Source organism: Alnus glutinosa, chromosome 2, assembly GCF_958979055.1.
Source record: "Alnus glutinosa chromosome 2, dhAlnGlut1.1, whole genome shotgun sequence".
Taxonomy (NCBI): Eukaryota; Viridiplantae; Streptophyta; class Magnoliopsida; order Fagales; family Betulaceae; genus Alnus; species Alnus glutinosa.
The window spans coordinates 26,223,718-26,246,107 of NC_084887.1; the positions used below are offsets into that span (position 1 = coordinate 26,223,718).

The 22,390-nt window shown below is 38.0% G+C and overlaps 1 protein-coding gene and 1 pseudogene across 4 annotated transcripts in view; one reads left to right on the forward strand and one right to left on the reverse strand.

Annotated features, from left to right (window-relative positions):
- Positions 1-1,168: 1,168 nt before the first annotated feature.
- LOC133862024 (phospholipase SGR2) overlaps positions 1,169-22,390 on the forward strand; it is a 31,571-nt gene continuing 10,349 nt past the window's right edge. The window contains exons 1-9 of one of the 4 annotated variants that reach the window (XM_062297865.1): positions 1,169-1,886; positions 3,116-3,216; positions 4,039-4,233; positions 10,880-11,035; positions 11,423-11,494; positions 11,582-11,734; positions 11,997-12,047; positions 13,794-13,964; positions 19,915-20,064. In XM_062297865.1, the coding sequence (XP_062153849.1) occupies positions 1,658-1,886; positions 3,116-3,216; positions 4,039-4,233; positions 10,880-11,035; positions 11,423-11,494; positions 11,582-11,734; positions 11,997-12,047; positions 13,794-13,964; positions 19,915-20,064 (1,278 nt within the window). In that variant the 5' untranslated portion in view covers positions 1,169-1,657. The remainder of the gene's footprint in view (positions 1,887-3,115; positions 3,217-4,038; positions 4,234-10,879; positions 11,036-11,422; positions 11,495-11,581; positions 11,735-11,996; positions 12,048-13,793; positions 13,965-19,914; positions 20,065-22,390) is intronic. The other 3 variants (XM_062297863.1, XM_062297862.1, XM_062297864.1) reach the window with 3 other exon arrangements.
- Positions 17,987-18,085, reverse strand: LOC133862134 (small nucleolar RNA Z247; annotated as a pseudogene).

Genomic DNA, 22,390 nt, shown 5'->3' on the forward strand with positions numbered 1-22,390 from the left:
CCATCTGTTAGCCTTTTTCATCTTCCTTAACAGAAAATGGCCAACGTGTATTGCACGGGACTTTAGGAAATGAAGTTCCCAAAATGCCTGTGTAAAGTGTTAAGTACTAATAATAATAATAAAAAAGTTAAATACAAGAAAAAAAAAAAAAATGGTGGCCGAAGCCACCTGCAAGTAGAGTCGCCCCATTTTTTTTTGGTTTATGTTTTCTTTTGGGTATTTTAATTTATTTATTTTTTGTTATTTTTTTTAACACTTTCTGCGTTTTGGGGACTTCTTCTGCTCTGGGGCATTTCAGAGGCTTTATTCCTTAAAAATTTATATGTGACGCACATTGGTCATTTTCTAGGGCAATGCTTAGGAGAAGCATTTTTTCCGGAATTCATCCGGAAAAAATGCTTCTCCATGGCACACTTGTAATTTTAATAATTACAAGTGTGCCATGGAGAAGCACACTTTCCGGATGAATTCCGGAAAATGTGCTTCTCCTCAGCACTGCTCCATTTTCTATTAGGAAGTACAGAAAATGCTAGCATACCCCTTTTAAGTTTGGGATAATTATACCGTTGGTCCTGTGGTATGCCATAATTATTTTTTACTCTTTATGGTTTAAAAAGTTTATAAGAAGTCTCTATAGTAAGCAATAATTACAAATCGATCCTTAGTGTCAAATTCTATTAAATTTTTTAACAGATCCCGTCAAATGCCACGTCAGCGCTACATGTCGCCAATAAGATGGCGACACGTGGCGCTGAAGTGTAGAACTAACAGATTCCGTTAAAATGGTGGACGAAAAATCGACCCAGAGAGTAAAACGTAGTTATTGCATAGCACATGAACCTCCCATAAACTTTTTAAACTATAGGAAGTGAAAAATAATTATGGCATACTATAGGGACCAACGGTGCAATTATCCCTTTAAGTTTTAAATATCATAAATGAGATAAAAAAAAAAAAAAAAAAAAAAAGGGGTGAAAAGTGTTTTTTTAAATAAAAGGTCTCAGTTTTTAAAAAACATAAACCAAACACGCTTGGCATAGCACCGCAACCGCCATTTCATATGGTTGTACCAGTAACCTGTAGTTTCTACCTGACATTCAACACCGAGCTGTCATTCTTCGTTTTCAACAATAAACGCAAATCTTTTTCCTTTCTCTTGGATTTTGGTTTCTTCTGGGCTCCGGGTTTTTTTTTTTCCCCTAAAATTTCCTTATTTTCTATCTGAGTTCCCCAAATTCCTTCCGATTCCTTCCCTTGAAGTTCTTACTATTTGAGTTTTACTTTCTTTCATTTTCCTTTCCTTTCATTCTTTCATATTCGCTTCCTTGAAACGCTTTGCATGTGCTTTTAGAGTTGGTATCGACATGATGTTTCTTTTGATGGGTTATGTTTGATTCGCGTGATATTCCAATTGGAAAGCTAAATCTTGCAAAGTTCAGTTGGAGAGTGGAGTCGGCCGTTTTGAAGATTACCCATTTGATTATTTGCTGAATAGATTCTTTCATTGGAATCGCTTTGATGGTTGATCCTATATTGCAAACTTTGTCCAGTTCATGCAGGAATCTGGTGGGAGTTCATGTATTTTACTTGATGCTAGAATACCCTTTTGGGTTCTTTTCTTAGTTCATTCGTAGGATTGCTTCCGAGTCAAGTTTCTATGGCGGGTTCCAAGGCAAACCCAGAGTTGGTTTCGGGAGCTACTGGTTCCAGTGGGGCTGAGGAGACGTCCTCTGATTTATTGAAGAATACACCGTCAAACATTGCGAGATTGGAGGATGTGATCGAGCATTGTAAGGGCAGGCAGAAGTATCTTGCGCGGACGAGGAGTCCTTCGGATGGGGGCGATGTTAGGTGGTACTTTTGCGAGGTGCCTTTGGCAGAGAATGGTGAGTTTTTTCTTTTTTTCCATATAAATTTGGTAGAATTTTTATTTTTTTATTTTATTAATTTTTTTTTTTAATAAATTGGCTTGTTTGATTCCAAAATGCTTGGTCTGGTGGCTGAGAGGAGGAAAAGTAAGGAACTTTAAAGTTAAGATCTTACTTTGTAGCTCTACATTTCTCAGTTATGCTTGATGCATTTATTTGTATCAGTTCATGTATAATGTATTTATTCCTTTTGGGGAACGTTCAGCAAATTACCAAACTTCGATTTTGTTTTTACTCACTCGGTTTGTTACATGACTAAGTGGAAGGAAATTATTGGTTTTCTTTCCCCTCTTTTGACATAATTTAGAAGTTAATATTAGCTGTTGTATTATAAGCTATCTGATTCAGTGTTTCTAGGATGGGGCCATTTTTGGTCGATTTAAGTTGAAGGAGAATTTGTGCTTCAAATTTTTGAAGCCTCTGAAATGGCTTTGCGCCAGTCTTTAGATGCACAAGTGTGCAATTAAGTGGCCCTGTTTATCAGAATAGTTCCAAACAATTCAGCTTCCACAACTTTTAAGTTCTAAATTTCTTTCTGTTGTTCATCTTGGTTGAATAGTTTGTTTAATTTAAGAAAAAGAAAAAGGAGAAGTGGAAAGAGATAGCCAACAAATTCAGAGCATCTTGAATATAAGTTAGAATTATGTCATACTGTAGATATTAAAGGTTAAATCCTTGTCATGAAGTAGGAGTTACGGTTGAAGCTCTTGGTTTGAGTTTCATCGCAGATGTTAATGGTTAGATCCTTGTGTTGCTCAATGCAGCACCCCAACCGTTTTGGTGAATTTACTTATTATTAGATGCTGTAAGCTGAAGGTAAGGTCCTCATAGAAGACTTAAATGCATTAGCTGAAAAATTCTTTAGGTTTACATGTGTAAGTGCCTTGTTTTGTTTTTATATGGATGAGGCATATTAATCTAGGTTTGTTTTGTTGCTTAATGAGTTGGGAATAGGATGTTAGGAGTTCCATTAACCTAGCGAGATACCATAAGCTCAGGGAAAGATTTTTTTGCCTGATAGTTTGTGCTAATCTATGATCAAGCAATTTCATTGCTTAATTGCCTACCTTTTTTATTTGTTCATTTTCATTTGGTTTCCTTCTTTAACTTTTACTTCATGAGCATTAGATATCCATATCAAGCACAACAATACATCTTGATGGATTCTGGTGCTTTTCTTTCTTCAGAGCTAGCTGCCTCAGTCCCTCGCACTGAGATAGTGGGGAAGAGCGACTATTTTCGTTTTGGGATGAGGGATTCTCTTGCGATAGAAGCGTATTTCTTGCAGGTAATATTTGTAGAATATTTAGTTCGTTAAATAATAAAGCTTTCCCTTCCATGTTCATTATGGATTTCAAAATGTTTGTAACAACCCAAGGAAAGTGCTAAACACGTCTGCGTTATCACTCCAAAATGACTAATCAATTTGAAGATCCCTATAGTCACTTATAAAGCCCAGTCTCATAGAGTAATGAACTAATGTGAGACTTAGCACTCATGAGTACCTTATAATCTACCCACTCTCATCTTCCCAATGTGGGATTGGGTTGTTACAATCTTCCTCCCTTAAATCCTCAATGTCCTCGTCAGGGCCAGGTCATACAATACTCTAGTATCATATGACATTACTATGTTGTTCTGATACCATTTGTAACAACTCAAAGAAAGTGTTAGCCACATCTACGTTATCATTTCAAAAGAACTAGTAAATTTGGAGCTCTTTAGAATTACTTATAAAGCTCAATCTTATCTAGTATGGAACTAATGTGAGACTTAGCACCTATGAGTACCTTATAATCTACCCACTCTACATAGGCTATTAATCTTTCCAGTGTGGGACTGGAGTGCTACAATGTCTTTCAGAAAGTATAACTTGTGTAACTTTTGAATTTTTTCTGGAGTACCGATAAGATTTCATATATGTATTTATGCTTTGCATTCCAGACATTATCTTTAGAAGCTAAAGGCATGCACTTAGGAAAGAGTGCTGATAATATTTGTTGAGATTGAATGGCTTAATTCAGATGATTGTTATATCTAGAGTTGGCAGCTAATCTGATTGATGTTCTCTATTAATTAAGTTGCTTGGTTTTTGAATATGCATTTATAGAGAGAGGAAGAGTTGCTCTCTAGTTGGTGGAAAGAATATGCAGAATGTAGTGAAGGTCCAATGGAACAACCTAGTTCCAGTAAGGTGATGGATAAGAAACGAAGTGGATCTTCTTCAGATAGTGATCTGTCAGCCCAAATGTATGAAGTTGAAGAAGAGAGAGTTGGTGTCCCTGTAAAAGGAGGACTCTATGAGGTATCCTGATGTTTTTGTTCTTTTTTCTGCTTTCTATAACGTCTTTATGATCTTTTTCATTGTAATGTACTCAAAATATAAATTTGCACATTTTATCTTTAAGAATACTCTAGATATTATTTTTCTAGAAGTATTTTATCTTTTGATGATTTCCTGGCAACTTCTTCTTTATCTGGGCAGTGCCTTGATGAATGGGAACGACCAAAAATTTGATATGTATATTTATTCTTTGATCACAGATAGAAATTAATACGGAATGATTAGAAAAAGAACAAATTGTATGGGTCCTTAAACTCCCAGCACCTATTTCATTGAATAAAATTGAGGATCAAATGGATAATAGGAGGGACCCTATAAAAAATTGATGAAATAATTCAGGACTATAAATGATTCTATGCTTTGATAAAAATTCAACAACCATGTTACTCTTGTGGAAAATTCAAAAAGGGAGGTGAAAAGGGCATGAAAATCTTCTGGAAGATTGTATTACATCATTGTAGTATGCCAGTGTGCTTTTAATGTGTTATATTACATATCAAAAAAATTATGGTATGCGAGTGTCTTATTAGGGACAAAGGCTTGGTTTTGTTGACCTGTATCTTATTTCATGATAGCTGCAACACCAGCTCAATTGAACTTTTATGCTTAATTCAAACCCACAAAAACCTTGCTGAAGTGCAGGTTCTCGTATAAAGCTCACAAGTCAGCACAAAAGTTGGTTTTTGCCTCATAGCTAGTAGAGAGTCAATTGGAGTGCCCAAGAGCATCTTTGTAATACTGCCATGAGTTCAGAGTGACCTTTTTAATCCATCATTAAAATCGAATTTGGGATATGTAACTATGTTGTTAGCTATCAACATATGAAGTTATACACCAGAGATGTATTAGACATCAATGCAAAGAAAGGGCTGATTTAAAGCCCAACCACTGTACTATCCTTCAATCTGGAACAAGGAACTGAATGGATCTCACCGTGAAGGAAAAATCAGAAAAATGACGGAAATCTACTTTTGCAGAGGAACTAAAATGGCTCTGTTTGATGCCAGCTCCATTCACTGCAACTGATTTTTAACTAGCTTCTTACAATTTAGAATTTTCTGGAGCACTTTATTTCCAAATATATGACATTTGAGGTGGTTTTCCATACAAACTGATGTTTCCAGACCAAGCTTGACAGAGAACTCCTTGGAAAAATTCGACTTGCACCTGGTAGAAATACTTGGTGATGATTGATTTCTGAAACTATAATTCATTTCCAAGGAGCAATGTGAAAAGTATACCTATGAAAATTAAATAGGGCTGGTTTTACAAATAGGATAGCAGGTAATCGTAAAATTATTGTTATCTGAAAGAATGAGTATGAATCTATTCAGAGGTTAAAGATCTAATTGAAGGTTATTGTAAGATCTGACAATTCATTTTTCCCTTGGAATAGGGAGATTTGGGTTCTCGCGCTCCTCTCAAGGTCACATGTTTTACCTGGACAGCTGCAGTATGAAAGATTTTGACTAATGATAATCTGATTAAGAGGAAGCATTTTATTGTTAATTAGTAGGGTGTTGTGAATAAACTGGATCAATCATCTCTTAATGCAATCCTCAGTAGCTTGGGAGTTGTGAATAAATTGGGCTTTGCCACAAGTGGTTCTTGAGGTGCTTTCCAGTTCCCTTGGAGATTTGGCAGGTGAGGTAATCGGAAGCTATGGAAAGCAGCCCTTTTGGGTCCTTTTTAATGTACTTGGTCTGGACTTGGCAGGGGAGGAGCACAGTTTGCTGGATCTGAATCTTATTTCGTTCATTATGCATGTGGATGGTGGAGGCAGTTCATTATTGCTCATTTGTCGATTCTTCATTCTTAAACTTAATTGACTCATTGCTCTTTGGATTTATTTTTTTCATTCTTAGAGGTTGGCGTTTTCTCTTGTATACTTCTTGAGTAATTGGGTAATGCCTCCTTAGCATCTTGAACAACTTCGTTGAAAAAGGAAGTAGGTCCAATTGTTTTCTAGGCTTGGAGATAATCTTTTTGATAACGGCAAATTTATAAAGAGAAGCATTTTAACCTTCAGTTGCCTGTTGGATTTTCTCTCATACGTTTTACGTAGATGTGGACCCCATGTCTTCTCTCTTTGCCATAAGGTTGTAGATGCAGGAAAAGAAAGGAGAACTATGCATCTCTTAGTGAGAGTCTAAGTTTCATTTCATTCCTAGTGCCTTTTTGGCTGTTTGACTAAGCATTATGCCATTATGGATTGAAGCATTGAGATAGGTGAAAGAAAGTTTCTTTCGCATTCATTTTGTTGAGACTGTGATGATATTATTGGAGCATCTTGTTTGGAATAGGTTAGGAAGCGACCCTTGGACCTCTGGACTAATTGCCTCGGGCCATCTCTATATATCTTTACTAAATCAAATATCTGCTCCAACTACTTTTTTTTTTTTTTTTGGGTTGGGGGAATGCTTCGGAAGTTTTTTCAATTTTTTATATATAAAATGAGCTACATCTCGACCCATTCTATGAGACGGGGAATTGTGGCGGCTTACTATGGTTGTATTAGTTCAAACTGCACAATTAATGGGGTAGGCTTCCTTCATGCCAATTGTTTATGGTCAAGGTTCACTAAAGGTACTCCCAATGGCTATTTAGTAGCTCTTGTGGTCTGAGACAAGGTGATCCTCTGTCTCCCCCTTTTTTTTTTTTTTGATTGTTATGGAAGTTTTGAGTAGAATGATGGTTGCCGTTGTGTCTGGGGGCTTTATTTCTGGCTTTTTAGTGGGGGATAGGAATGCCAATACACTAGCTGTCTCTCATCTTCTTTTTGCAGACGATACCTTTATTTTTTGTGGGGTTGCTTCCGATAATCTTAGGTATCTAAGATGTGTTCTACTTTGCTTTGAAGCCGTTTCAGGGCTAAAGATTAACTTGGCTAAATTTGAGTTGGTTCCTATAGGTTGTGTGCCGAATGTGAATGCCTTGGCGTTATGGTTTCATCTTTGCCCTTGAAATACTTGGGCCTCCCTCTGGGTGCTCCTTTTAAAGCTAAATTTCTTTGGGGATACAATTATTGAGAAGATGGAGAGAAGATTAGCGGGGTGGAAAAGTCTTTATCTTTCAAAAGGTGGTTGGTTAACGTTGATAAAGAGCATGTTCTCCAACTTAACTACTTATTTTCTTTCCCTCTTCCCTATCCTGGTCGGGGTTGCTAATAGAATAGAAAAATTGCAAAGGGAGTTCTTGTGGGGTGGCTTGAATAACGAGCCTAAGTTCCATCTTGTTAATTTTTTTTTTTTTTTTTTTTTGATAAAAGTTCCATCTTGTTAATTGGAAGAAGGTTTGTACTCCCCTTAGTCTTGGAAGTTTGGCGATTAGGGTGGGCGGCTAACTCTTCTTAAAAGTACAATCTTCCTACATATCTCTTGTCGTTGTTCCCTATTCCAGTGAGGGTGGCTAATCGTCTTGATAAAATTCAGAAGGCTTTTCTTTGGGGTGGTATTGGAGATGAGGCCAAATTTCATTTAGTGAAATGGAACATGATTTGTACTCCTTTGCATTCAGGTGGGTTGGGAGTTCACAACTTCATCCAGTTTAATCTAGCTCTTCTGGGTAAGAGGCTTTATGGCGATTGGTGATTGACGCAAAATTTGAGAGTCTGAAGGGAGGGTGGTGTTTGAAAGAGGTGTCGGGTTCCTTTGGAGTGGGTGTGTGGAAACATATTAGGAGGGGATTGGAGAAGTTTTGTAATTTTGTTTGTTTTGAGGTGGGGGATGGGTCACATATTAGTTTCTGGCATGATTGGTGGTGTGGGGATAGATCTTTGAAGCAGTGCTTTCTAGTTCTATTTAGTATTGTGAGGAACAAAGATGCAATGGTGGTGGATAACTTGTTCATTCATAACGGAGTTATTCAATTGAATGTTCTTTTTACAAGGCAAATCCTATTATGGAGTTCTTATTAGGAAAAATGGCCCATCATTTCCGTGGAATAGTATTTGGCGTGTCAAGGCTCCAACTAGGGTGGCTTTTTTTGTATGGTCAGCAGCTTTGGGCAAAATTTTGACGCATGATAACTTGCGTAAGAGGAATGTCGTAGTGATTGAGTGGTGTTGTATGTGTAAGAAGAATGGGGAGTCTATTGATCATCTGTTGCTTCACTACTAAGTCGCCTGTGAACTTTGGAGTTACATTCTTACCTTATTTGGGGTAGAGTAGGTTATGCCACGAACGGTGTTGGAGTTGTTGACTAGATGGGATGCGTCGGTTGGGTATGGTCGTGCTAAAGAAGCTTGGCGGTTAGCTTCTTTGTGTTTATTGTGGTGTATTTGGTGGGAACGGAATGTGCGGCTCTTTGAAGATGTTGAGACATCAATGGTGGAGGTACAAAAGCGTTTGCTTAATATGTTATATATTTGGATAGCATCCCATCATTGCTTGAATGATTTTACTTATGTAGACTTTTTAAACTTATTCTCTTCTCGTCCCATTTAGGGGCTCTCTTGTATACTTCCCGTGTATAAGGGTTGCACCCCTCTGCGCTTTTATTGAATTGAATTACAATTACTTATAAAAAAAAAAGAAAGTTTGGCGATTAGGAACTTGCTCACTTTCAATCAGGCTTTGTTGGGTAAATGGCTTCGGAGATATGCTTTCTTAGTTGTCGTTCTTGTATACTACTTGTGTACTTGATCATTTTTTGCGCTTTTATTGAAATTTCTCTTACTTATCAAAAAAGAAAAAGAAAAAAAAGATATGCTATGGAGAGAGAGGTTTTCTAGTGTTAGATCGTGGATAAAGAAATATGGAAGTTTGGTTGGCGGATGGTGCTCTAAAACTGTTTTTGGGCCTTATGGGGTGAGTCTTAGGAAACATATTAGGAGGGGCTGGGATACTTTATTTGGGTTTGTTTCTACGAGGCGGGTGATGGCTCTTGGACCTGGTTTTGGCTTGACACTTGGTGTGGGGAACGTCCTTTGAAGGATTCATTTTTGGAGCTTTTTTGCATTGCGCTAGGGATAGGGATGCTTTGGTGGCTGATCATATGCTTTGTCACAATGATGAGGTGCATTGGGACATGAACTTCATCATATTGGTGCATGATTGGGAGGTGGATACCGTATCTTCCTTTCTCAATGCTCTATATTCTTCTAGGAGGAGTCCGGGAGATGAAGACAAATGTTGTTGGGTTCCTTCCCAAAGACGATCTTTTGAGTCAAAACTTTTTATAAAGTTCTCATTCCCTTGGAAGAATATGTGGAGATCCAAGGCTCCTTTATGGGTGGCTTTCTTCACGTGGACAACTTCTTTAGAAAAAATTCTCATTATGGATAATCTCTATAAGCAGCACATCATAGCGATAGATTGGTGATGTATGTGCAAAAAGAGTGGGGAAACTCCCGATCATCTCCTTCTTCTCTATGATATTGTGAGGGACTTATGAAATTTAGTCTTTTGGATGTTTGGAGTAGAGTGGGTTATGCCGAGGCGGGTGTTGGAGCTCCTGGCGTGTTGGAAAAGAAAGGTTTAGTCGGAATGATCTTAATGTTGTTTGGAAGGTAATCCCCTCTTCTTTAATGTGGTGCATTTGGAGAGAAGGGTGGCTTTCTTCATGTAGACAACTTCAGAAAAAAATTCTCATTATGGATAATCTCCGTAAGCAGTATATCATAGTGATAGATTGATGTTGTATGTGCCAAAAGAGTGAGGAAACTCCCGATAATTTCCTTCTTCACTGTGATATTGCAAGAGACTTGTGTAATTTAGTCTTTGTATGTTTGGAGTAGAGTGGGTTATGCCGAGGCAGGTGGTGAAGCTCCTAGAGTGTTGGAAAAGAAGGTTTAGTCGGAATGATCTTAATGTTGTTTGGAATGTAATTCCTTCTTGTTTAATGTGGTGCATTTGGAGAGAAAGGAATACTCGAAGTTTCCAGGATTACAAGAAGACGAGCTCAGATCTACAACTGTGTTTCCTTAAATCGCTCTTCGGATGGATCTTTGTTATCACCCTTTTTGGCGCCTCCAAATTTGCAGTTTTTTGTGCTCTTTTTCCCTGATCTTGATCTTGTTGGGTGTTCTTTCTTGTATGCTTCCTATGTACTTGGATTGCGCTTCTTGCACTTTTTAATAAATTTACTTTATTTATATAGAAAAAAAATCTTAACAATTATCTAAAACTATATATGTTCTTTCATTTTTATTAGGCAAACTTTACTTACCTCCCTAATGTTTCATCGCTTTTGCAATCATACCCTCAAAGTTTAAAACTCTCAATATCAGGTATCCAAGTTTAAAATTGAGCATAGGCTCCACAGCTGAGTTGGCCGTGGGTCAAGTTTTTTTGTCTTTTTGTTTTTAATAATTAGTTTTAAATTATTCAATTATGGTAATTTTGTAATTTTAAAAATTTTACAGTGGTATAAGGGACATTTTACCCTTTAACCGTCTTGGGGGTGTGATTGCAAAAACGATGAAACATCAGAGAGGAAAGTGAAGTTTTCCCATTTTTTTTTGTTAATTTTAAAATTTTAATGTGTTTGTTTTAGTGTTGACAAATTTTTTGGAAGTGATATCCATGATATTATAGGTATTTTGAAGAACTTTGTTGTATTTTTTTAACTTATACTTTCTAAAAGTGAAATTACAATCTTTATGCAGGTAGATTTAGAGAGGAGACATTGTTTCCCTGTTTATTGGTATGGAGAAAATCGGCGTGTTTTAAGAGGTCATTGGTTTGCTCGTAAAGGGGGCCTTGATTGGCTTCCACTTCGTGAAGACGTTGCGGAACAACTAGAGATTGCATATCGTGCCCAGGTTTGCTACAGGATTGGGTTTCACTACTTTAAATTATTATCTTGAGTAGGAGGATTTATAAATATCCTAGTCGTATTACTACTAGTTGTCAGTTATTTTCAAGTATGTATATGTATGAGAGCAAGAAAAATCCAAAGTTAAATGCAGGCTAAAGATTCTGTTTTCTTCTCGAAGCCTATATTTAGGTCTATGAAGCTTTCGCATGTTGCTGTCTGCACAGTCCTTGAAAATTTTAAATTTTTTAAAACCATTTTTTGTATTTATTATTATTACTACATAAATTTGAAATAAGCTCTTTTCATCCTTTGCTATTACATAGATTTGAGCACTTTTCTCTTTCTCATAAGTTATGGAAATAGCCGATAAAGATTGATTTGTTTTATCCAGGTCTGGCACCGGAGAACATTTCAACTGTCTGGACTTTTTGCAGCTCGAGTTGATTTGCAAGGCTCTACCCTGGTATGTATATTTTCTTGTCAATCGGGATTCCTTTTTCTTCAATCTTAATATCGGGTGCATAAATATATCTTGGGGTTGTTCTTGTAGGGGTTGCATGCACTTTTTACTGGAGAAGATGATACTTGGGAGGCTTGGCTCAATGTTGATGCTTCTGGTTTTTCTGGTGTCATTAGTTTAAGTAGTAATGGAATTAAGTTAAGGCGCGGCTATTCGCCATCTCACTCACCAAAACCCACCCAGGTTTCTATATTTTCTCCTCCTTAATATTTTGACGGCAGGAACTTTATTACCTTTAGACTACATATTTGGACATAATATATGCCTATGCACTGGGGACCAAACAGAATATCTTCCTCCTTTGAACAAAGGGTGGAGGGTGAAGCCACCCATTCAATTCCGTATGGGTGTGTGAGTTGTGTTTCTAAGCACACATACCACTATTTCTACTCCTATAATGGCTGTCTTTACCCCTCTCTTTTTAACGATAATTTTCTTTTTTTAGGAGGAACTACGTCAACAAAAGGAGGAGGAAATGGATGATTACTGTTCACAGGTATGCATCATAGCATTTATGCTGCTTGGCATGTTTGTTTTTCTTTGTTTTTAAATTTATGCAGTTGTACATAGTATATGTATGTTCCTCCCTATGAAATATTCTATCTATTATTTTTATTTTTATTTTCAATTCAGCCATGTTATCTTTACAACAACCTAGAGAATCTTGCAGTAGCTTTGGTGTTAAAAACATGAAGTGTGGGAGAATGAATATATAAGTGACATTCTACTAAGAAGGCAATACCTCAGTTCAATGGACTGCAAATTGGGGTGTGTGGTTGTACCATGGTAGCTGAGCAACTGATGCAAAAGGCGAAACAAGATGGGATTATTAGAAATTAATTTTATGTTTTTATTTAATTTTCAAGAATCAAGGGTATACTTCTTGTATGAGCTCAGCTTGAGCTCCATTTTTGGGCTCACCAACGTAAGCTTGACCTAGGCTCAGCCACCGTTCATCATTTCATTAGCTTCGGCACACGTTGCCCAGAAAGGGCATTTTGTTGAACCCACTGCAACTCAAAAATAGAAAGGCTCTAAATGAACATTGTAATTGTTTATTTTATATTGAACAGAATTAAATTTGCTTTCTTCTGGATGTGTCTGATCTCAGGTTAAGAACCTTGTATTCTCCAATAAACTCATTGCACATGCACATGACTACCAGCAGTAAGTTAGAGAAACGCCTTTTCTATTGAGAGCATTGTCCCCCTATTTCTGGCTCTTGGTCAATTTTGGACTCAAGCTCCCACTTTACATGGGACTATCCCTCCTAACATCTTAGCAGGGCTCTATCCCTCATTGGAAAAGTGCAAAACTGAGTTAGCCTTCCCCCAACAGGTTTTAGTGGACCTTGTGGTCACTTGGGCCATTGACTTTCCTTGGGCTTTCAGTGTCACTTTCCTATTTGTGCTTGCTTGTGACTCTTATGTCCTAAACGAGTGGGTCCATAAACTAAATAGAGCTATCTTTGCATTTAACTTGTTTTTAATGAGCTTGCATTTGAGGCTTGGAATCTGCTTGTTTCTTAGATGATCAAGACCAACATGAGGCATAGCTGTTTGAAAATGACTGACTCAGTTTGTCTGAATCCTTTGGCTCTGGCAGACCTCCAAAACTCCTCTGCGATAGACAAAAGAGGAAAAATATAACATTTTTCTTTTTTCTTTCCCATTTCATCTTCTCCTCTCCTCTTTCCTCTTTTGGATCCATGGTATGGCATGTCCAAAAGACATGTACCATACAGGTGTTACTATCCGTTTGACAAGTCCATATATATAACTTGGTTTCATTTTGTTAGAAAATTAAATGATTAAATTCATCCCTTCTCATCAGTTTAAGCTTTTGGGGTAACATGGCATAAGAGGAGTTTGTGTTAGGCCTCACTTATTAAAGAGGAGTTTGTGTAACACCCCTTTCCCGTAAGAAGACGATATTATGCATTGCTCAATCAGAAACATGAGGATATAAGAATTCCATAACTAAAAATATAAAATAACAAGCAACAAGATAAAATTACCCTAGTGTAGGGTGTTACAGTTTGAGCCAACACGTGAGAGGGAGTGTTAGAATATAAATTAAATGATTAAATTTATCACTTCCTATCAGCTTCAACTTTTTGGATAAGTGGTGATTTAGCACATTTGTTTGACTCAGAAACTCAGCTTGCCCTTTGATATCTCACTGCTATAAGCTGCTATATCATTTGAATTTGATCTTTGTTTAATTGAAATTGTTGGTCTAGGTACCTGTGCGACACCTGGTTTTTATGGTTCATGGTATTGGTCAAAGGTTGGAGAAGTCTAATTTGGTTGACGACGTAAGCAATTTTCGCCATATCACAACGAGTCTTGCTGAACGGCACCTTACTTCACACCAACGTGTCACTCAGAGAGTCCTTTTTATCCCGTGCCAGGTAAATTATTATGTTGACACTATTTTTTTATGGAATTAATTCATCTGTTAAATAAATAGAGAACTCCTGTACAATATGATATGGTAAAAAAAATGCATTTAGTTGCATGTGATCTTGATGAGATCAGGCTTTGTTTTTTGATAAGTAGGAAATGGAATATTTGAATTTATCCATGATGTTGGACCTATAGAATTACATGATGTTTGGAATAATCTGCATACTTTAATGTACTGCAGTGTGTTTGTTTATATAGAGAACCGAATCATCTAGATAAACTCTAGATGTGATTTACATGTATTTGACTAAAACACAAACTCTCTAAGTTATCTTATATCTCTAGAGACCTAGTTTATAACAACTCAACTAGTCTAGAGTTTATCAACAGAGAAAGAACCCTATTCTAACTCGAATACTTCGGTGTTATCACTAGCCGATAAGTCTTCTATGTTATCTAATCCAATACGCCCCCTCAAACTCGACGTGGGAAGTTGCACGTTGAGGTTGGATCGAAGCATGTTGAATCTGGCAGCAGCAAGGGACTTTGTAAGGATGTCGGCTAGCTGATCTTTCCCAGAGATGAAGCAAACTTGTAGAGTCTTCTTGGCAACCATATCCCGGACGAAATGATAGTCAATTTCTATATGCTTTGTGCGAGCATGATAGATAGGATTTGAGACTAGGTAGGTGGCACCAATGTTATCACAATACAATACTGGTTGCGTAGGAGATGTAACACCAAGTTCATGAAGTAGAGTTTGAATCCATGTTAATTCAGCAGCTGCATTGGCAATAGCTTTGTACTCAGATTCAGTACTGGAGCGTGAAACTGTTGGTTGCTTCTTGGAGCTCCATGAAAGAATATTTTTCCCAAGGAGAACACAATAGCCGGAGGTGGAACGCCTGTCATCTGGACAGCTGGCCCAATCTGAATCTGAGTAGGCAGTGAGTTGCTTGGAGGAGTTCTTGTGAATGCAAAATGTATGAGAGATTGTGGATTTCAGGTAGCGCAGGATGCGCTTTACTGCAGACCAGTGAGAGTCCCTAGGATCTTGCATAAACTGTGAGACTTTGTTGACGGCGAAAGCAATGTCAGGTCGAGTGAGAGATAGATATTGAAGAGACCCTACTGTGCTCCGATATGAGGTTGGGTCTGTGATAGTTGATCCTTCAAACCGACTGAGAGTGGTTGAGGCCGATAAGGGAGTAGATATTGGTTTGGCAAGGAGCATATTTGTCTTTGTGAGAAGATCATGGATGTATCTTTGTTGTGAAAGATGAAGACCATCCGGGTGCCATGTAGCTTCAACACCAAGAAAGAAATTGAGACGACCGAGATCCTTGAGTGCAAAGGAGTCGTGAAGATCTGTGATGAGCTGAGATATGGTGTCTGGATGGGAGCCGGTAATGATGATGTCGTCAACGTATATGAGCACAAAGATAGTGATCCCTTTAGCATTGTAGATAAACAACGATGAGTCTGACTTGGAGCTTGTAAATTTCAGATCAATCAACCGAGCACTTAGACGCGAAAACCACGCACGTGGTGCTTGTTTTAAGCCATAGATGGCTTTATGTAGCTTGCAAACAGCAGCTGGATATTGAGGATGCTGAAATCCAGGGGGTTGAGCCATATATACAGTCTCTTGAAGAAGGCCATGGAGAAAGGCATTGCTGACATCTACTTGTCGAATCTCCCAACCTGCAGAAACAGCTATAGACAACACAGTACGAATAGTGATAGGTTTAACCACTGGACTATAAGTTTCTGCAAAGTCAATCCCGGGTTGTTGATGAAACCCTTTGGCTACTAGACGAGCCTTGTAGCGTTCAATATCCCCATTAGCTTTCCTTTTAATCCTGAAAACCCATTTTGAACCAACGACATTCATTTGTGGGGAGAATGGAACAAGGGACCATGTTCCATTTTTGAGAAGAGCATCAAATTCGTTGTTCATTGCTGCACGCCACTCAGGATTTTTACTTGCTTGAGAATAGCAAGTGGGTTCATCTTCATGTGCTGCTATAGTGGCTATAAGAGCTCGAGGAGGTGGATACTTCACTCTGCCATCAGTGAATGTGTAGGGTTTGTGAATCAAATTCTGAGACCGAGTGGTCATGCCATGGACTCGAGCTGGAAGGATAGGCAGGGGTTCAGGTGAAGGAGTTGACTCGGAACTAGAGGGAGATTCAGAAGTGACTGTAGGTTGAAGAGGGGGAGAGGTAGTGAGAGGTTCTATGGGAGATGATGCAGAAGTTGATGAAGGAGGAATACTAGGTGAATTCTGAGAGGAACTAGAGGTTGGAGGATTTGATGAGGGGACATAAGGAACCAATAGAGATGAAGATATCTGAGGAGAGGAGGAGGAGGTGTTTAACTTGGAAGTTAAGAATGGAAAACTATTTTCATTGAAGACAACGTGTCTTGCAATGTAAACTTTACCGGAAGGAATATGAAGGCATTTATAGCCAAGATGGTTTTTGCTATATCCAATAAACACGCAAGAGGAGGAACGAAAAGAAAGTTTGGAGGAGTTATATGGTCGAAGAAATGGCCAGCATTCACAACCAAAAATTTTCAAGTATTTGTAATCGGGAATGCTATGAAATAGACACTCATAAGGAGACTTTTTCTTGGTGATTTTAGAGGGAAGTCGATTTATGAGGTAGGTTGCTGTTTCAAAGGCTGTATCCCAAAAGGTGAATGGAACACTAGCCGTAGCAAGAAGAGATAATCCAGTTTCAACTATGTGGCGATGTTTTCTTTCGACGGTTCCCATTTGATGATGGGTGTAAGGACAGCTTAGCCTATAAGAAACTCCCATGGAATTGAGGGATTTTTGAAGTGGGAGGAATTCACCACCATTATCACTTTGAACCGATTTGATTTTAGTGTTAAAGAATGTTTCAACAAGTTGTTTGAAACGAAGAAAGGTTGCACAAACTTCAGATTTAGATGCAAGTGGGAAAAGCCATGTATATTTGCTGAAATCATCAACCACACTTAAATAAAAACGGTTGTTGTTTACAGAAGTTACAGAGGCAGGGCCCCAAACGTCAAGAAACAACAATTGGAGAGGACTATTTGAAATTGAAGGGGAATAACTAAAATGGAAACGGTGACTTTTCCCTTGTTGACATGGAGAGCATATGGAGGAAGACTTTGCTGGAGACACTGGGAGCTTGTGGAATTGAACAACTTGATTGACAATGGGAGATGCAGGATGACCAAGCCTGAGATGCCACTGATCTAGGGGAACCTTTTCACCAATGAAGGCAGCAAGACTCCTGGACAGGGAAGAGGAAGAGGATGGCCATGGATAGAGGCCAAGTTTACTCGGGCCTTGGAGGAGGAGCTGCCGAGTTCGAAGGTCCTTAACACAGAAAAAGGTAGGATGGAATTCAATAAAGACATTGTTATCACGTGTGAATTGATTAACAGAGATAAGATTTTTCTGTATTTGAGGAACATGAAAGAGAGAAAATAAGTGAAAGTTACGTGATGGAGTGGGTAAGAGTCCACGACCAGAATTTGAAATTTGCAAACCTTGCCCATTGCCTACTCGGATCTGGTCATTGCCATTGTATTCCTCAGCATGCATGTTGAGATTGGAGAAATCATTGGTGAGGTGGACATTGGAGCCAGTGTCATGATACCATTGAGAATCTGATGCAGAAGAAACAGCAGCCAAGTTGGCATTCATTTGGGAATTTTCAGCCTGATATCCTTGCTCAAACCGATACCAACAGGTTGCAGCCGTGTGGCCTTGCTTGTGGCATACTTGACAGATCGGACGTTGGAATTGGCCAGGAGCAGAAAAGTGTTGATGAGGTGGTCCACGACCACGGCCACGCCCCCTGCCCCGAGAGAAGTTGAAGTTGCGAGAGCCCCGATTGTTCCGTGAATAGGATGGGTTCTGCCTTTGAGCCATGTTGGCAGTAGAGATGTTGACTTCAAGTGCTGATTTGTGGGCTTCAAGACGCTGCTCATAGGACAACATGTAGCCATAGAGATCAGTGAGAGGGATCGAGTCTTGCCTTGTAGTGACAGAGGTAACAAGTGGGTCATAATCGACACCCAGGCCAGCAAGGATGTGGGAGATGAGTTCAGAATTGTCAATGGGCTTGCCAATAGCGGCCAGAAGATTGGCAAAGCCTTGAGCTTTCTGGAAATAGGCAGAGACAGATTGAGCACCTTTCTTCAGATTTGAGAGTTGCTGCTTAAGTTGGAGAATACGAGATTGAGACTGAGCAGCAAATAATGTTTCCAATGTAGTCCAGACATCACGAGATGTAGTGAGGCCGATTACATGGGGTAGGGTGTCAACGGACAGGGTGGAAATAATTGCACTAAAGATCATTCGATCTTGATGAAACCAGGATAAGTGAGCAGGATTGGGAATGAGAAGACCAGAGGTACTATCAGGAATAAGCTTGGGAGGTTGCGGAATTGTGCCATCAACATAACCGAACAAGTTTTGGCCTTCTAGAAAAGGAACCATAAGAAATTGCCATAGGATATAGTTTTCTTGGGTGAGTTTTTCGGAGATATGATGATGAACATTGTGGATATGTGGTAATGGTGCAGAAGGGGTAACCGTGATGGAGAGAGGAGGTGGGTTTGAGGTTTGGGTGGATTCGGTTTCAGAAGTTGGGATAGCCATAGACGTTTGTCTTTCAATGGCTCTGATACCATATAGAATTACATGATGTTTGGAATAATCTGCATACTTTAATGTACTGCAGTGTGTTTGTTTATATAGAGAACCGAATCATCTAGATAAACTCTAGATGTGATTTACATGTATTTGACTAAAACACAAACTCTCTAAGTTATCTTATATCTCTAGAGACCTAGTTTATAACAACTCAACTAGTCTAGAGTTTATCAACAGAGAAAGAAACCTATTCTAACTCGAATACTTCGGTGTTATCACTAGCCGATAAGTCTTCTATGTTATCTAATCCAATAGGACCGAGCAATTTGTTACAGTGATTACTGTGTTCCACCTTTCATTTTTTTTTTTTGGGTGAGTAAATCTGAGGTTTTCATAATGTTGGCAGACTATATTGAATCATTCATGTAATCTGAGATGAATGGAGCATGGGTGTGCTGATTATTTCCTCAAACTGAGATGCCACTTAAAGTTGGAAGCACTCTCCTTTAATTCAGAGCATTAAAGAATATTTATCATCAAATTGTAGGGGCTTCTTGTTCTGCAAACTTACATGAGTAAAGTAGTATACCTCATTTTTAGGTTTTATACATTTGTTAGTATTCCACAATCTCTCTCAGGAATTGTTTTTTGGGTTACTTAGAAAGGTTTATGCCATACCAGATTCACTAACTATTAGTCCTATATTTTTCATATGAGATAGCTATACTCATTGCCTCCAAAACATGAAATATGGCGGCTAAATTTGCTATTCCTGATTGAAAAACAAACTCATTGTTCCACATGACAATAACAATGGAGTCCTTCATGTTGCAGTGCTCACATATTTTTAGTTCACCTAATAATTTTACTGATGCAACCATCTTTAAATCTTCTCCTGAAAAATAGGAGCAGCATTAGAAGTAATTTGAAGCAGAGAATCCAATTAATGACGAGGGGTGCTGTCTAATTAAATGTTTGTGAATTACCGAATGTTTGACGAGCATTGGAAGTGACTTTCTGGTTTTAAATCAAAGCTTTGGAAGACAAATTTGCTCTATTTTAAAGCTAGAAAAGTTCTTTAACAAAACTGGTTACAGGATTAATACCCTATGGTAGTGTTTTTGCTTTGCTCTATCAAGTTTTAAGGAATTCTGCTTCTTTGCAAAAAGGATAATAGTTGTTCAGTCTACTTTTTGTTAAGATTGAGTATTTGGGTTGGGGTGTATATCTTTTTAATTGGAATATTTGGATAAGCTGTACATACTATAACTAACTTGATGTTATTTGTATTCTAGTGGAGAAAGGGTTTAAAGCTTAGTGGTGAAACAGCGGTTGAAAAGATTACTTTAGATGGAGTACGAGGTCTGCGTGTCACGTTGAGTGCAACCGTTCATGATGTGTTATACTACATGAGCCCAATATATTGTCAGGATATTATCAACTCGGTATTGCTTCTGTGTATTCTTTTCTACTATTTTCTTCTCTTTTTTTAAGGGTCCTTTTGATTACTTTCTGTGTAATTTGGTTGGATCCTTTTCTTTTCAGCGAAAAAATCATCACTTATTGTAAAAATTTTTCCTCCCAACTAGGAATTCTAACAATCCATTTAATTCCATTTTATAATATTCTGTCAGAGATATCAGTTTTTACTGTTTGCAATACTTAAGCATCTTCATCATATATATGGTATCCATATCAATTGATTTTTTCTCCTACCAGCGGGAGAAATAGGAATTAATCTTCTGAATTAAGTTACTGGAGACTTAATTCCGTAGCACCTTAATATTCCAAGATAGTAGAAAGTATAGAGTTCCTTGCCTAAATTAAATTTGTTAGACAATAGGGAAAGTTGGTGTAAATGATCATACATACAGCAAGAACAGAAATACCATGAAAAAAAACTATTGGGGTTTCCTTATAAAAGAAAAAAAAGAAATTACTATAGGGGCAATTATTTTTCTTTAGGGAGTGGCACAAGTGATCTCTGGGCAATATATGTTTGGATTAGGATTCAAAAGAATCAATTTCAACTTATTCATGACATTATACAATCCAAATTCTAAATGGCTGTCAATTACAGCATATGACTCTTGGTAAACAAGATTTATTTTTACCTAAAATTCTTAATTGGCGTGAAGTTGTAGCCTATATTTTTGATAGGAATGCATTCTTTAGCTACTGTTTCTATCCAAATAATAGTGTGTCTCACACTAAATACGATTGGCATCTAGAGCAAGCTTGATGACTGATAATCACAATTGATGCTGTGAAAAAGGTTACACATGGCTGGCAGCAAAAAGGTGCCACCTGTCTAGCTTCTGCGATACCAGCCATAAAGAGGAAGATCTAACAATAAAGCAACAGATTATAACAGAAGATAGTGAAAAGTTTTGTTAAATCAATAATTGTTCCAAAAGTTTAAGCTCATAGGAAATTGTGAATTTAGTAATTTATTAATATTTAACACTTCTATCACATGTGGGCTCAAAGTCTTCCTAATCAAGTGAGGTCCAACACGTGAAATATTTAACTGAATTAGGGGGTAAATTGTGAAGTTAGAGTTCAAACTCGGAACTTCTAGTCTAATACCATGTTAAATAACTAGTTGTCCAAAAAAATTAAGCTGATAAATAAGAGTGAATATAGTAATTTAATTAATATTCTAATAGGTTTAAAGATGAAGCTTAAGAGTTTGAGACGCTAAAAAAAAACCTGTTTGCAAGACTGTGAAAAGTGTTTATGCTAGGCCTATATCAGCCTTACAAGCCTAGTCCAGTACATTTACAAGTTACGTCGTCAACGTTACCTTTTAGAAGACTAAGAATATAACTATTTTCCACAAACTATGACGTAATATAGGAGGCAAAGGGTAACATAAAGGAATGAGCAAAGACTAGCCAAGTAGTGGCTAGTCCTAATGGAGTGGTGGGCTTACTGGGCTTTGGAGTTCTTGGATGCTCTTGCCACAAAAGATGGCAGTAAGAGGTTGTGGACAAACAGTGTAGTAGAGATGGTGTGGATTACCATTGTGGTTGTAGTGGTTTTGGTTTGGTGCAGCAGTGGGCTGGTGATGGTGGTGGTCAAACAGAATGGTGTTAGTGGTGGTATAATAGTATGGTGGTACTGGTGATGGTTTGGGAAGCAATCATGTGGTGGCAATCATGCTAGATTAAGGGGAAAATCAGTGGTAGTTGTGGATCTTGGACGATCAATGGCATCAGTTGACGTTGTCAGATAGTATGAATACAATGTATATCAAGCTTTACAGACTTTACACCTCTTTCATGTGCAGAACCACACGAGAACCCTCAAGGCCTTGACTGAATCCAGGCCTTGGACCTGTTAAATAGAAGGAATTAGAAAGGGGTCTCCTAGAGGTGTTTCAAAAACCTCATAAATGCCAAAATTTTGTACCATGATGGATTACTATCAATCCTAAAAGTTTTAAGGCGTAAGGAGCCAACAGTGTAAGCTTTAGATGAACCAACTGTGGAGAGGTGGTTGTGATAGTAATGGTGGTTAGCTTGTGGAAGTTGCAGCGACAGCAGCCAGTATTGGAAGTTTCACGTTCTATTTTAAGTTGGTGACTTGCCAATGCTGATGTCTATAGAAGTTTTACCATCAGTACCCACATAACGTGTTTCTCTTTTTTTGATTGCTTCTGTATATCTTGTAAGTGCTCAACTAAAATGTAACATGTGGCAATAATGAGATAGTTTAGAATATTTATAAAAAACAATGATCGTTTTAGAATTGAAATAAAGCATTCGG